Consider the following 14968-nt stretch of genomic DNA (forward strand, 5'->3'; position numbering starts at 1 on the left):
CTAATTCCTTTTCCCACTTTAACTGCCCCTTGTGAGATTTCAACCATGATGGTTAGTTTGATTTCCCAGATGAACAACTCTCTGTCCTCCTGCTTATCTTCTTTTTGAAAATATGGCCTGCGTATCTCTTGAAAGGATGGTGCCTCCTTGGAGTGAAATCAATATTTTTGAATATATAAGAAGGATTTTGATCTTCTAGTGGCAAAAATTCAGAGAAGTCCTTTTGCCACTGACCTGCTTTAATTAATTCTCAATCAACTCAGTTGAGTTTGTTGACTTTTCCATTTTGGTAGTCACGTGGGTTCTAAAACGGGTCTCTTCCATTTTCTTTTAATCATGCTGGGCCCATTCTGATTTGTCTAGAGCCCAAAGGTAATCGCTTTTCTTTTGGGGCCCAAGTTTGCTTGCCACATTTTGATGAGTCTTGGGCTGGGCCTCTCTGGACTTTGGGCTTTGCCTTTTGCAAAAGCCCAAACCGCTTGAGTCCTGTAGCTTTTATTCTGGCTTTCTCCGTGTTGGGCTGGGCGCGTTTAATTTAGGCCCAAACAGTTAGAAAAGTGCACCCCTATAAAAACCTCCCTAAACTGCACTTTTTTCCAAGCTTTTTGGGTACTAGGACAACTCCACAATGCATGAATTACACTCTCAGAATTCACATTACAAATGGGGCAGGAGTCATTAGAGATTATTTTCCTTTTAAGTAGATTAGATTTACAAGGAAGATAATTTTTAATATCTCTCCAATTAAAATATAAGAGTTTTTGTGGTATCTCTTGGGACCAAACTTTTCTCCATAAAGCAAGTTGTATTCTTGGTTCCGAAGAAGATCAACAGCCCCACTACACTCCTTTTTTTTCTGACATCTCCAGCCTATATCCACTTTCACAAAATAAATTCCATTAGTCGTATAATGCCAAATCCATCTATCCTTGTGATAATTATAACACTCAAAGAGATAGAGGTAATGGCCTTAACATCTTCTGCATGAAAACACAAATTTAGTAAATCAACATTCCAATTCCCAATTGGAAAAATAAAAGCACTTACTTTAGTTTCTTGATCCAACACTTGAGGGGAAATAGGGCGGAAATAATTAGGTCTAGGAATCCAAGCATCTCCATAGACTAGAGTTTCTTGTCCATCTCCAATCCTTTTCCTTAACCCACTCAAGAGCAACTCACAACCCCAAATCAAAGACCTCCAAACATATGAAGAAGCTCTTCCTTCACCAGCCGCCAAGAAATTACAGTTTGGAAAATATCGAGCTTTTACACCTTGTGAATCATGGACTGTTCATTGGTAATAAGTCTCCAACATTGCTTAGCCACAAGAGCTTTGTTAAATAACTCTAGATCTCTAAACCCCATTCCACCTTCATCCTTTGCAAAACACAGATGCTCCCACTTTCCCAGCTAATACCTTTGCAATACTTTGAATTCTTCCACCAAAATTTAGAGATCATTGAATTCAATTCAGTGCAAAATGTTATAGGAAGTTTAAAGACTCCCATAGCATAATTTGGAATGCTCTAAGCCACCGCTTTGATAAGGAGAGCCTTTCCTGATTTTGAAAGCAATTTCTCTTTCCATCCATTAAGCTTCTTCCTCAATCTTTCTTTTATTCCGTTAAAACAATCCTTCTTTTTCCTGCCAATCACAGTTGGCAATCCCAAATATTTCTCATGAAACTCAATAGTTGGGATCTTTAGAATGCTGCTCACCTCATTCCTTAAATGCATAGGAGTGTTCGGACTGAAAGCAATTGCTGACTTCTCCAAATTTATTTTTTGCCGTTAGGATATATATATATATATATATTTTTTTTTAAATAGCCTTTTTAAATGTTATCAACGGATACGTGTCATATATGGAATATTGTCTTTAAATAGTAGTTTAACTGAATTAAACAATACATAATTGTGGAATGTATGAGTGTTGTACCATAGTTTTTCTCAAAATAATAAAATATGAAGGACTCTAAAATATAGCCCTGCATGGCTGTATATGGAAAAATTTAGCCTTACATTATTCTTTAAAAAATTAGTATTTTGAAGTGCAAAATTTATAGCCTTGAACTACATTTAGCCCTATGACTGGAGATGGCCTTATATGGTATTGCTCTATCTCGACTTTAATTGTCTCAGCCATTAGTAAAGATTCATCCTTAATCTTCTCAAAAACCACCAGCATGTCATTCTCTACCTACAAAACTTTGATCACAAGTAATGATGATTCCTCCATGGACGGCCTAAGCAAAGTGAGAATCCGCAGAACCATATTCATTCACTTTGCTCATTTTGTTCTCTGCTTCTTGCTTAATTATTTGGAAATGAAGTAGGCAGGGTGCATTGTTACTGATGTTATTTATCCGGTAGCAAAGAAGAATGTTGAAAAAGTCTGCTCACAAATTCTACATGACATCACAATTATACTAAAAGCTTAAACTCATAACTCAATTCAAGTTTCGGCATACAATTATATGTGCCCTACGGTTGTTAAAAGTTTTCCAGAGCAGCAAAAGATGATTATCAATGTACAAGTATAGGAAACTCTCAAAATCAATTGAGCATTAGATCCTGATTAGTGCTTCTTAAGGCATTACATAATCAAATAGCAAACATACTCACAAATCAAATTACATAAGATTCCATGGTCTCAAAGCAAAACTTACTAATGATCAAATGGCTTCAAATAAAACATGAGATAGTGATGGAAAATAATTAAGATTTGCAGCCTCACACAAGAAAGCAAGGGTTCTTCTAGGCGCAACTGGGTAAAATTTTTCCGTCTCAGACTAGATTCTGCATGGCAAACAACAAAATCGAAATGATAATCAAACAGAATTTCAATACAAAAATCTTGTGCTATTAAAACTAACTATAGCAGGCTTAGTATTTAGTCCATGGACAAAAATACATGGCCTTAACAAACTTGTGGATAACAATAGAATAGTTCGTACTAGAATAGTTTATATGATGCAAGTTAGGGAACTCAAGGCATATATAAAAAACGAAAAAGGAAAAACAAGGAGACCCAAAAAAAAAAAAACTTTACATACCTCCTTCCAAAACAACTAGGACAAGCTTTCACGACACATTCCCAGTGACGTTTCGTAAAAATGGTAGATCTCAGGGATGTGATGTACCTTTTCACGATCCACACCTCCTTCTCGTATGGAATCCTTAAGTTCCGTTGATACATGCTCCAATGCCAATACTTTTAGTTCAGTGAGGTATTGAAGACCCAGTGGCATTGTGTTTAGTTGTGGGCAGTTATCAAGCCATAAAGATTGGAGATTTGACATCACCCCTTTTACTATAGTTATCTTGTTCAATAAAGGGCAAGTACACAAATGCAATCTCGTAAGCTTTACAAACCCTCTGCTGAAACATAACTCTCTGCCAGCATATGCATTAAGAAGTGAAAGATTTCCCAGATTGGGCAGTGCTTCAATGTAAGGTAGTAAATCTTCTTCAATTCTAGACCAATGCAGGTACAAATATGTGAGGTTCTGGAGTGAAAAGAACCAACGTGGTACATTTTCCAATTTGCCAACCAAAATAACCATTCGAAGGTGGGGAGGAGGTGAGCATATTTTGTTTGTTTGAAGAACTTCCTCTACATCGCTTGTCATTAGAAACAAGTAGTGAAGTTGCTTCATCTTTTGAATTGAAGCACATAGGTCCATCTCGTCTCTTTCTTTTACATTCGTAATTCCAATCCTTCTAAGTTGGGTCATATTACCCACAAGTCTAACAATGTTTCCTTCTAATTCAACACACGTCAAAACTTGCAATTTCTTCAACATACATATATTTGGTGGTGATCTTGTCCCATTCACATATCTGAAGCCATTAGGTTCTTGAGTGTAACGGTACATAATTAGATGGCGCAAGTTTTGCAACTTGGCAATTCCACTTGGAAGTGCCTCTATCTTTGAGTTCCTGATATCCAAAGTTTGAAGGTTGCGGAGCTGCCCAATGGATTCAGGAAGCTTCTTAATTGGAGTTCCCCTTAAATTTAAGTATCTTAAATTGAATAAGTACGCAAGTTCTTTTGGCAGTACATCCATTGGAACATATTGCAAATCTAGCACCCTCAACAATATGAATCCAGAAGGCAATGTATTCGAGGAAGAGGATGAGGACATGTCAGTAACAAACACAAGAAAAGAACGAAGTTGTGCCATACCAGTGCCTAGTTTAATTTCTCCTCCAGTGGTTTGAATTGACAAGCGGCGCACTTGAACTTCATCCATAACTTCTTTTCCATCATGTACAGCACCAAACTTCTCTTTTTCTGATGTAGACAGAGCAAGCTCCCGCATAAGGTCGTGCATCTTACATGCTTTGGGCCTTCCACTTTCATTCCTCAGAACAACATGTAGCATGCTACGGAAAATGAGCTGCATAAGATAGCTCTCAGCAACTTCTTCTGGTGTGGCGCCTTTTTCATCTTGAACAAACCCTTCAGCTATCCACAACCTAATGAGCCTCTTTCTTCGAATCAAATAGTCTTCTGGGAAAAGGGAACAGTATAGAAAACAGTGCTTCAATGGGTATGGTAAATCATCAAAGCTAAACAACAAGATGCTCTTCACTGGCTCAAGTAACGGATGGTTAGTTAGATGCCAGTTTAAGCTGTTGTAGACTTTGATCCATTCTAATGACTTCTTGGAAGACATCAGACCACCTAAAGCCTTGACCGCCAGAGGTAGGCCTTCACACTTTTCTACAAGTTCCTCAGCCAATGATTGAAGATCTGGTGGACAACATTTATTCTGGTAAGCTGAGAATGCTTTTCTGCTGAATAGATCCCAAGCATCATTCTTTCCGAGGGGTTGAATGTGGTGAATATGACTTTGTACTCCAAAAGAATAGGATGCGACGTCTTCTCTTCGAGTAGTAAGCATGATTCGACTTCCAAACTGTGTATTTGGGAGTGCTATCCTCATTTCTTTCCAAAGTTTGATATCCCACACATCATCCAATACAACCATGTACCTTTTAGACTCCAAGTAATTGACCAGCACCTGTAGCAATTCTCTGTATGTCATGGAATTCATGTCTGCAGGGACCTTTTCCATCCTTGCTTCGTGGAATTGCTTAATCAAGCTTCTAAGCAAGTCGTCAGTCACATAAGTTTGTGAAACAGTTAGCCAAGCACAACAGTGGAATTGTCTCTTGACCCTTCCGTCGTTGAAGGTCTTTGCAACTAAAGTCGTCTTCCCTGATCCACCCATCCCCACCACAGAGATAAGCGTTTGCTGTTGCTCTCCATTCATCAACCAATTCATCAATAGTTGCTTCTTTCTTTCAATCCCCACGAGCTCATCATCCTTAATAAAAAGAGAAGATTCCGCTTGGTTCCGCATCCATTTGCCAACATCATCACAAGTACTACTTGTTCCTTCTAATCCACCGACACCATATCTCTGATTCCTCTCCTGAATGGCTTTAATCATTCTTGAGATTTTCCGCAACTTCTTTGACATTTGACGTCTGAACCAAACATTCTGAGGAATGCGAATAGTATGTTGGAGCCACCTTGCAAATCGGCCCTTATGACATCCTTGCTCATACATGTGATACATGAACTCGTCAATGATGTCTTCAACATCATAGGCCATGCCTCTGACGCTTGCAACCCACGTCTCCCCACCTTCGGTGAGTGCCTTCTTGCCCTCAAAATCATTTAGGAAGGCCTTCATGCTTACAAGCTCCTGCTTGATGTCATCAATTTCATCACGAACACCGGCTATGGAGGATGCTTCGTTCTCAAGAATGGTCACAATTTTGCCGATCAAGAAGTCTGTTGGTAAGGCCATATTAGCCTTGTATCCAAACTAGTTGCTCACAATGGTAGAATGAATTTGAATATAGAAGAGGTTGAAAGATGAGCCAAATGAATCAAGTGACGATTTCAGCTGGCAGTGGAACCTCCTCCAATGTGCAAGAAATTTCAGTGATTTGAAATTGTATTTTGAGCGCATCAAATGGAAAATGATATCTCAATTTGTCAACATGTAACAGACTGAGACAAGATGTCTTTGTGTGAAGATGGAAAGACTGGTCTTCTTTGTACATCTGCTGGTTGCATATGTAATAATGTTGGAGATCGAAGGAGGTTGTGTTGTTTGTACTCCAGCTTGGCTGATTAAAAAATTCCTATAGGTTTTACTGCTGAAAATCTTTAATTTTTATCATCAAGAGTGAGTTGTATGTTGACTTTGAATATTATGCTCGATTACTGACTTCGAATCCACAGAACCGTATTCATTCACTTTGCTCATTTTGTTTGCTTCTTGATAAATTATTTGGAAATGGAGTAGGCAGGGTTTTCATTTTCTCCCTGATTTCACCATTCCACCTGCCTTGCATTGTTATTTAACTATCTGGTTGCAAATGTTGAAAAAGTCTTCAAATTTAGTAGCAAAGAATGAATTGTCAATTGCTCACAAATCATATTAAAAGCTTAAAGTCATAACTCAATTTAAAAGGCAATATATATTAATAGAAGCAGCTCATTACATGCTTGAAAGTTGGAAGGATGGAGTGGACTTGTATGTTAGAGAACCCCAACAAATATTTAACCCACCCACATGTCTCATATAGTAATACAAGTGAGGAAATATTTGCAATTTGATGTGAATAAGAAAAGATTTCTAATTTCTTTAATGCGTTATTTACACTAACACCCTCCACAAGGGTTCAAAAATTATAACAACACCCTTTAGGAATGAGTTGTGTCTCAATATAGGCTTCGAAAATCTTACACATTTGGAGTTGCTTAGGGCCTGTCTAAAACGTTTTCATAGAAGGTTTTTAGAGAATGTTTTTCTAAAAATCAAAACGAGAAAACAAATTTGCATTTTCAAAATTCGAGCTACAAAAAACAAGCTAAATCCGTGTATCAGTTCGTGAGCTGAATAATGTATGTATGGTTAATTTAATTGATAATCATATTTCAGTTTCGTTGTAATATCTGTTGCATAAACAAATTGTAGAAATACTGATCTTCTTTTCTTGCTTCTTGTTAATCAAAGCCGCCATGTTGATAATGTTGGAGACTGAAGGTTTTTCACCCAAGTAGCCATATGTTGTGCTGTTTGAACCTTTTTTATTTATTTGATGGGGTGCTGTTTTATTTACTTACGTATTTTAACAGATGGGGTGTTGTTTTATTCAGTAGCGACGTTTTAGTCATCTTTCCAGAGATTGTTGACAAATATTTGGTCAGGCGAGAGGACAAGTTCTTCATGGAATTGTAGCAATTAATTGCATTTGTTTTGTGAATTTTCATATCCCGGTAAGATATAATATCCAGCCAATAATGCTAGACTTGATGAGGCCTTTTTATTTATCAAATAATGTGTCAAATTGTCAACATACGTCATTCTCATACAGAGCAGTGCGCCAAATAGATCTCAATTCAGATATGGCGGTCTGGTCCTTGTTTAAGTCGAAAAGAGGCAAAGTCATTTGTGTAACAGAAACAACATGCTAGTACAAGGGAATTTCTAAGAGTCTCGAACATGAGCAAAATTCAGTCAGTTCCTTCTCAAAGGTGTCCTTAAACATTTCAGACAAGTAAATTATAAAGATCCTTACCATAGGACCTGATAGTGTTACATAGATCCAACGATACTTGACAATGGAACATGGTAGTGGCGGAAATGCAAAAGGGAAAAGATCCCATATAACACTATGTTTAGAGGTTTATTGCTTTTGTATTTTCTTCAAAGGAGTGATAAGAGACTAGCCTAATATCTTTAACTTCGCTGTTAAAACCTACTTACATCTCTCAGCACACCAAAATTGTCAGGGAGACCAAACATAACTGGCAACAAATTGCCTAGAAACCAAAGAAACCAAGTTCACTGGCTCTCTCTTTCTCAAATGTCTCGAAGTACTGATAGATGATTGTGACTGCAAGCAGAATTCCTGTTCCTGAACCAATTGCACCCATGAAATCGGCCAACACTGTCAGAGCACCAATGCACATGCCTCCAAACGCGGCAGCTGTGGGAATGTATCGGTTCAACTCCTTCTGCAAGTTTGATTCACGATGACCAGGCATCACCATTTGTTGTTCCTACAAATTAGAAAGGGAGATGTAATTAGCATGCTGCATAGCTGTGTGTATATTACGTAATGATTTAAGAATAGTCAAATGCAGTCCTCAAAGGGGCATTGGTATGCCCTGGCCCTAGGATGAGATAGCCTCCCCTCCCCCTAAACTTTTCTTCATAAAAAAATATATAAATAAAAATAGTCAAATGCACTATTATATAAATTGTGCATTTGGTAGGAACATAATTCAAGTGGGATGGGTCTGATCTGGCCACTAAACTCAAGACCATAAGGTCAAACAAATCGTAAGATATGAGAATACAATGGGTAGGAGCCACACTAACCCCCTCATTTGCAACAAAAGAGAATGGATAAACTATTTTAACTTACCTTGAGCTGCTTGGCAACATCTTTGGCAGAGGATCCAGAAACTTCAATCCATGTTTTTGAGAAAAGTGCACAGGCTGACAGCATGAACACAATATAGAAGAGTGCATGGAAAGGATTGGCTGCCATATCAGCTAAGCTGCAAAACATTATAGCAACATATCAATTAAAGCAGCCATCAGCAAGAATAGAGAGGGAAGCACACATAATTATCAGGTTTACCAACAAAAATGCAAGCTTCATTAGGCACAGAACATAACATCTTCAAGAGGGAAAGTATTCTAAATTACCTTGAAGGGGCAGTGATATAATATGCAAGACCACCGACAGGAATGAATTGTCCACCCGAATATTCAGACTCCTTCCACTTACCCAAAAGATTCACAAGGAAATTTCCACTGTACCTCCTGTACAGCAACTGTACATAAAAATTTAAAAAGAAAAACAAATGGTTACACTGCACAGTAGAAGAAACAGTCACAACCTGTCCATACAAACATAAAAAACTCCAGTACCTGGGAGATGAAGTAGAGGTTTGACACAAGTGCAGACTGCAGAATGATTGGCATGTTGGAGGTGTAGAACAGCTTGATAGGATAGGAACCCTGCTGCCCACGAGCATTTTTTGATCTCACAGGCAGAACCACACGGAACCCTTGGAAGTAGATTACTATAAGGAAGATCAACACTGTCGCAAGCAGATTTGTAACATTTGGAAGATTCTGCCGGTAAAAGGCCTCTCGAAGAGCTCGAACCTTATCTGAACGAGTTATCAGAAGATGGAACAGGGCAATAACGGCACCTTCAAATTCAGCTCCCCGCCCACTGTTGATAGTGGTGGGACTAAACGCCTTCCAGATAATGTTTTCACTGATAAAGAATTATATCACTTTTAAAGTACTCAAAATTTGGAAAATTTTGAACATGCTGAACTCGTAAACTATTGAGCTGTTATGCAAAAGATCCCACTGCTGGACATAACTAGGCAGAAGAAAGGATTACAAACTCACCAGATATTGGTGGCAATGAAAAGAGAAATTCCAGAGCCTAGACCATATCCCTTCTGAAGCAGTTCATCCAAACATATCACAATAATACCAGCAAAGCAGAGCTGAATGATAATGAGAATGGCATTTCCAACTCCAAGTTGCCCAACACTACCATACATGCCCGAGAGAACATACGCAACTGCCTCACCAATAGCTATCAGGATGCCCAATAACTTCTGTGCTCCATTCCTGGGACGAAAAACAGAAATCATCACGTAGAATACAAATAGCAAGATGCACATGCAAGTTGCAAGTTGCAAATGAAGGAGAATACTAAATATTACCTTAGAAAAGAACTGAACAACAGAAATTTCCAAACAAAATAAGTTAACTAGAGACAAGTGATCACAATTAACATGTATAATTTTAGAAGGCAGTAGAAAAAAATGGCTCTATAATAACCCAAAACTGAAAACACCATTTTTTAATGTTCCCAGATTTCAAGCCCGTATTTTGAAACAGTTATGAAAACCCTTTTGGCTGCAATAGTATGCAAATTCAAGCATTCAAACGAACAAATCAAGAGTGATAAAACCGAATTAAATATTAAATATAAAGGCCTAGAGATGGAGATTATACTTACAAAAGAGCACGATCTTCGCGTACATTGTTGTCGACTTCAATGATTTTAGAGCCAGCAAGGAGTTGCATGACGAGCCCAGATGTGACAATTGGAGTGATCCCAAGCTCCATGACAGTGCCTCGGTTGGAAGCGAGAATCACACGCATCCAATAGAAGGGATCTGCGCCAGTTGTGGAGTGAATGCCATACAGAGGGAGCTGGCTGCATACCAAGAAAATGAAGAGGGAGATGACAGTGTATATCACCTTCTCTCTGAAGGGGACTTTCCTGTCAGCGCTCTGCACTTCCGGCAAAAACGAAAGGAAGGGTCTCACCAGATGAAGAACTCGAAATCCACCTCCCATCTCGCTTCGTCAAAGCTAGAGACGGGCCAAAGCCAGATCTGGTCGGCGTGGCAGAGACAGAGAGAGAGAGAGAGGAGAAGGATATGAAGAAATGGCGCAGAGATAGAGAGAAGAAGAGAGGTAACGGCGCAGAGAAGAGAAGAAAATAGGTTAAATATTTAACCTAACCTAAATATAATTAAAGTTGTTGGTTTCTACTTTCCAGTTAGGAAAGTTCTGTTAATTGCCTCCATCATATGCTATGATTTTCTCCCTTGATTAGTCTATGTATGTTGATTCCTTCCTTTTGTAGCATTCTTTCTGTCTAAATTGGGTGCGTCTCTATTTTTACCTCAATGAATGAATGAAGTATCATTTTCTATTACATTACCCTCTCTTGGATTAAGAAATCAGAAATTACAAAGAATTCTTAAATTTATGGCAATAAATAATTTCGAATGTTTGGATTTATGTATGGCGAATTTTGTAAATGACAGAAATTACAGTGAAACGCGAATTCATACTCAATAGAAATTGTGAAATGACGCTTTTTGTCGGAAATTAAAATTGGGAATCTCAATCCCCAATTTCCATGATTTTTTTTTTGCTTATCATTTAATAAGTTCCGTACTTAAGTTGCCAAACAATGGATTACATACATACTATTGGAAGTATTGGTGGCTAGGTGGCTGCTAGCCGTGATTAGCTATTGGTGGTTGTCCCATTTACACGTTCGTTTCCCTTAATTTAGGGTGACTTGATCTTGTTACTTGTAATTAGAGTTTCCCTATAATTAGGGATTAAATCATGGAAGTTAAGGTTGTGGCGTGTTGACCAACAACTCTTGGCCAGTGGATATTAGCCTTCCCCAGCTTATGCATATATACTTTGTAATCTTGTAAAGAAGATATAATGAGAAAACACATTCTCCCCATCATTTTCCACATGTTATCAGAGCAGGAACCTTAACCGGTCTCTATTGTTTCCTTATTTTCTTCTGTTCATTGTATTCAATAATGGCAGAAGATAATACTTTTGGCTCTAAAGCTGAAAGCTTCTTAGTACCTCGCTCCAGTTTTCCAAAGCTGAAGTCAACGCAAACCAACGATTGTGCTTTGTGTTGTTAAATGAGTTTAACTATCTTCCATGGTCTAGAGCAGTATCTCTTGCCCTTGGAGGAAGATCCAAACTCGGATTTGTCAATGGAAGCATTAAGGCACCTGACGCCTCGTTTCCGGAGTATGAAGCATGGTTGTGCAAAGACCAACTAATCATGTCATGGCTCCTCAACTCCATGGATCCTAAGCTATCTAAAATCTTCAATTTTCAGAATCCCGTCTTTCTCTTTGGAAGGCAGTCAAAGATATGTATAGAAATCAAAACAATGCTGCTTGAGTGTTCCAACTTAAGAGGAATCTTGCAAGTCTCCAACAAGGTGATAAATCCTTTGTTCATCATCTCAGTTGCATGAAAAATATGTGGAACGAACTAGATATGTATTGACCACATACTATCGGTGCTGCCCTACTGTTAAACATGTCTGAGGAAGACAAAAAAATTCATTTGCTAGCAAGTTTGGGGTCTACATATGAAGATCTTAGAAGCCATATTCTAATGAACCCCGAACTTCCATCATTTGCAAGTGTTTGCACTACTATCCAGCGAGAATAAGTAAGTAGGAAAGTCATAAATGTTGACGTAAAATCTAGTGTGTCTGAGGCTAGAGCTTTTGTGACAAACCACAAGTCATCTGGAGATAAAGTGTACAAGGAAAGAAGGTTAGATCTGAAGTGTTCACACCGCAATAATGTTGGACATCTAATATATCGATGCTGGATATTACACCTAAGTTGAAGCCAAAGTTTGAGAACAGGCCATCAAGAGACTACAAGGGCTCACAAACCAGATCACATACAAACAAAAACCATGTTGCTGCTGCTACATCAATTGATGAGTTCTCAGCCTATCTTCAAACCATAAAAGGAAGCACAAGCAAAGTGTTGACTAGTGGAAATCAAACTGCTCTCCTTGGGCAGTTTGCAGGATTCTTAGCTAAGTTTGATTGCCTCAATGAGATATTCTAGATATTATGTGTGCTCTTTCAACTACTCTAAATGTTAGTCATTCTCATGATTTTTGGATTATAGACTCAGGTGTCACTGATCACATGACGAATCAATATTCAAAGCTATACAATTTTGAAAGCTACACTAAACCATCTTCCTAGTTTCTATAGAAAATGGTAGAGGTGTACCTGTTCTAGGTAGAGGGAAAGTTAAACTGATTTCAAAGAGTGTTGAGTCCAAATATTCCATATTTTCCTTTTCAATTGTTGTCCGTAGGAAGGATTACAAATTCTCTCAACTTTCGTGCAATTTTCTCCCCTTACAATGTTGTTTTTCAGGATCTAGCCACCAAAAAGCTGATTGCTAAAGGTCACTACCTAAATGATTGTACTATTTTTCAAAGGACCTTAATGTTCCAAAGGGGTTCCAAGTCAGTTCAAATCTAGAACATTAGTTGTGGCACCAATGTCTAGCACATCCCTCAGAATTTGTTTTGTCTACTTTGTTCCCTAGTTTATGCAAATCCTCACTTGTATGTGAAATTTGTCATTTGTCAAAATGTACTAGACTTTCATTTAATTCTTCCATATCTAGAGCTAGCAAGCTTTTTGAGATGGTGCACTCCGATGTTTGGGGACCTGCACCTCTAGAGTCTTTTGATGGTTATAGGTACTACTTACTTTTGTTGATGATTTTTCAAAAGTCACTTGGTTGTACCTCCTAAAATTCAAAGTGAAGTCATGGATGCTTTCAAGAATTTTCATAATCTTGCCATGAACCATTTTTTATCTCAAATTCACATATTAAGGTCTGATAATGGCACTTAATATACATCTAAAAATATGACTAACTATTTGAGTACACATGGCATTATACATCAAACAAGTTGTGTAGGTAATCCTCAGCAAAATGGAATTGCCAAAGGAAGAATAGGGACCTACTTGAAAAAACCAGGGCTCTAATGTTACAAATGAATGTGCCTAAGAGGTTTTGGTCTCAAGGAGTTCTTGCAGGCTGCAGCCCCCTACCTTTTCAACAGATTGACTAGTTGTGTTCTAGATTCAAAATCACCAACAAGGTCATGCAAAACAAAAAAAATTAAATTCCCATATGAGAATCTTTGGATGTACTTGTTATGCTCATATTCAATCCCATCATCGAGACAAGCTAGATCCCAAAGCAGTTAAGTGTGTTTTCATGGGCTACTCCTCCACTCAAAAAGGTTACAAATGTTACAATCCATGTTCTAGGAAGCTGATTGTCTTAAGAGATGTAAGGTTTGATGAGATCAAACCTTATTTCAACAAACCATCATATCAAAATCGTTAGGGGGAACACTTACTGGATTTCTTTTCATTACAAAATCTGGTAGAAACAAGTGATTGTGTTCATTCAGTACCTCATGACAGTGACTCTTCATGCAACCAGTAATGCGAACGTGATTATTGGAGATGAAACTAAAGCCTTAGAAGCACAAGTGGTTCCTCATGATATATAATGACACATCATCTATAGAAGAGAGTGGACTTGAACCTACGTACTGTGATCCCAACTCAACCTCAAAGGAATCCAACTTGACATAGACATCCATCATCAAAGCTGCAAGACTATGTAACATACAATGCAAGGTACCCAATTCACAAGTTTGTAAATTACTCCAAACTCTCTCACTCTCATGCAGCTTTTCTCAGTAAACTCTCAAATGAAAGTGAACCAAGGAACTTTCAAGAAGCCAATCTTCAAGATGTTTGGAGGCTAGCCATGGAAGAAGAACTCAAGGCTTTGGATGAAAATAAAACCCGGAGTGTAGTCCAGGTTCCAAAGGGAAAGAAGGTGGTAGGTATTGTTGGATCTACAAAACCAAGCTTAATTCTAATGGTTCAATTGAAAGACACAAGGCAAGATTGGTGGCTCGCGGTTTTACTCAAACATTTGGAGTTGATTATAAGGAGACATTTGCTCATGTGGCTAAGATAAGTGTAGTGATGGTTTTGGTATCTGTTGCAGTTAATCATGAGTGGCCATTGTACCAAATGGATGTAAAAAATGCTTTTTGCATGGAGACCTTGAAGAGGAAGTTTACATGCAATTACCTCATGGTCATCCACAAGCACATAATTCAAGTATGGTTTGCAAGCTTCACAAGTCCATTTATAGATTGAAACAATCTCCACGTGCCTGGTATGCCAAGCTGAGCTTTGTACTTGAAAAGTTTGGTTTCAAGAGAAGTCATGCTGATTCATCCTTGTTTGTTCGAACTGGATTAGTTGGAAAATTAGTTGTTCTAATCTATGTTGATGATATCATCATCACAGGTGATAATATTGATGAGATTAACATTCTTAAGCATTCTCTTCATCAGAAATTTGCCATTAAAAACTTAGGACAGTTAAAATACTTCCTTGATTGAAATGGCTACTTCTCCCAATGGACTGTTTTTAAGTCAAAGGAAATATGTAATTGACTTGCTTCAAGAAGTGAAGATGATG

The 14968-nt window shown here is 38.1% G+C and overlaps 1 protein-coding gene and 1 pseudogene across 2 annotated transcripts; both read right to left on the reverse strand.

Annotated features, from left to right (window-relative positions):
* Positions 1 to 2539: 2539 nt before the first annotated feature.
* Positions 2540 to 6115, reverse strand: LOC103342711 (disease resistance protein RPM1 pseudogene; annotated as a pseudogene). Its single transcript, XR_016127654.1, has 2 exons — positions 3058 to 6115; positions 2540 to 2800 (listed from the first exon to the last, which is right to left on the reverse strand). The product of XR_016127654.1 is annotated as a disease resistance protein RPM1 pseudogene (transcript).
* Positions 6116 to 7534: 1419 nt separating this feature from the next.
* On the reverse strand, positions 7535 to 10695 carry LOC103342712 (uncharacterized). Its single transcript, XM_008246352.3, has 6 exons — positions 10091 to 10695; positions 9469 to 9696; positions 8974 to 9328; positions 8749 to 8876; positions 8462 to 8597; positions 7535 to 8093 (listed from the first exon to the last, which is right to left on the reverse strand). The coding sequence occupies exons 1-6, from the start codon at positions 10432 to 10434 to the stop codon at positions 7854 to 7856; spliced, it is 1431 nt and encodes a 476-aa protein (XP_008244574.1). The 5' UTR covers positions 10435 to 10695; the 3' UTR covers positions 7535 to 7853.
* Between the last annotated feature and the right edge of the window lie 4273 nt (positions 10696 to 14968).

The sequence above is a fragment of the Prunus mume genome, linkage group LG6 (assembly GCF_029339155.1).
Source record: "Prunus mume cultivar Tortuosa linkage group LG6, ASM2933915v1, whole genome shotgun sequence".
Classification (NCBI taxonomy): Eukaryota; Viridiplantae; Streptophyta; class Magnoliopsida; order Rosales; family Rosaceae; genus Prunus; species Prunus mume.

Bases quoted from the DNA above. Each gene is read 5' to 3' on its own strand.
- LOC103342712 (XM_008246352.3), bottom strand. From the start codon at position 10,434: ATGGGAGGTGGATTTCGAGTTCTTCATCTGGTGAGACCCTTCCTTTCG. The intron at 9,697-10,090 runs GTAAGTATAATC...TTTTCGTCCCAG, and splicing joins CGCGAAGATCGTGCTCTTTT to GAATGGAGCACAGAAGTTAT. The intron at 8,094-8,461 runs GTAAGTTAAAAT...TCTAATTTGTAG, and splicing joins ATGTTGCCAAGCAGCTCAAG to GAACAACAAATGGTGATGCC.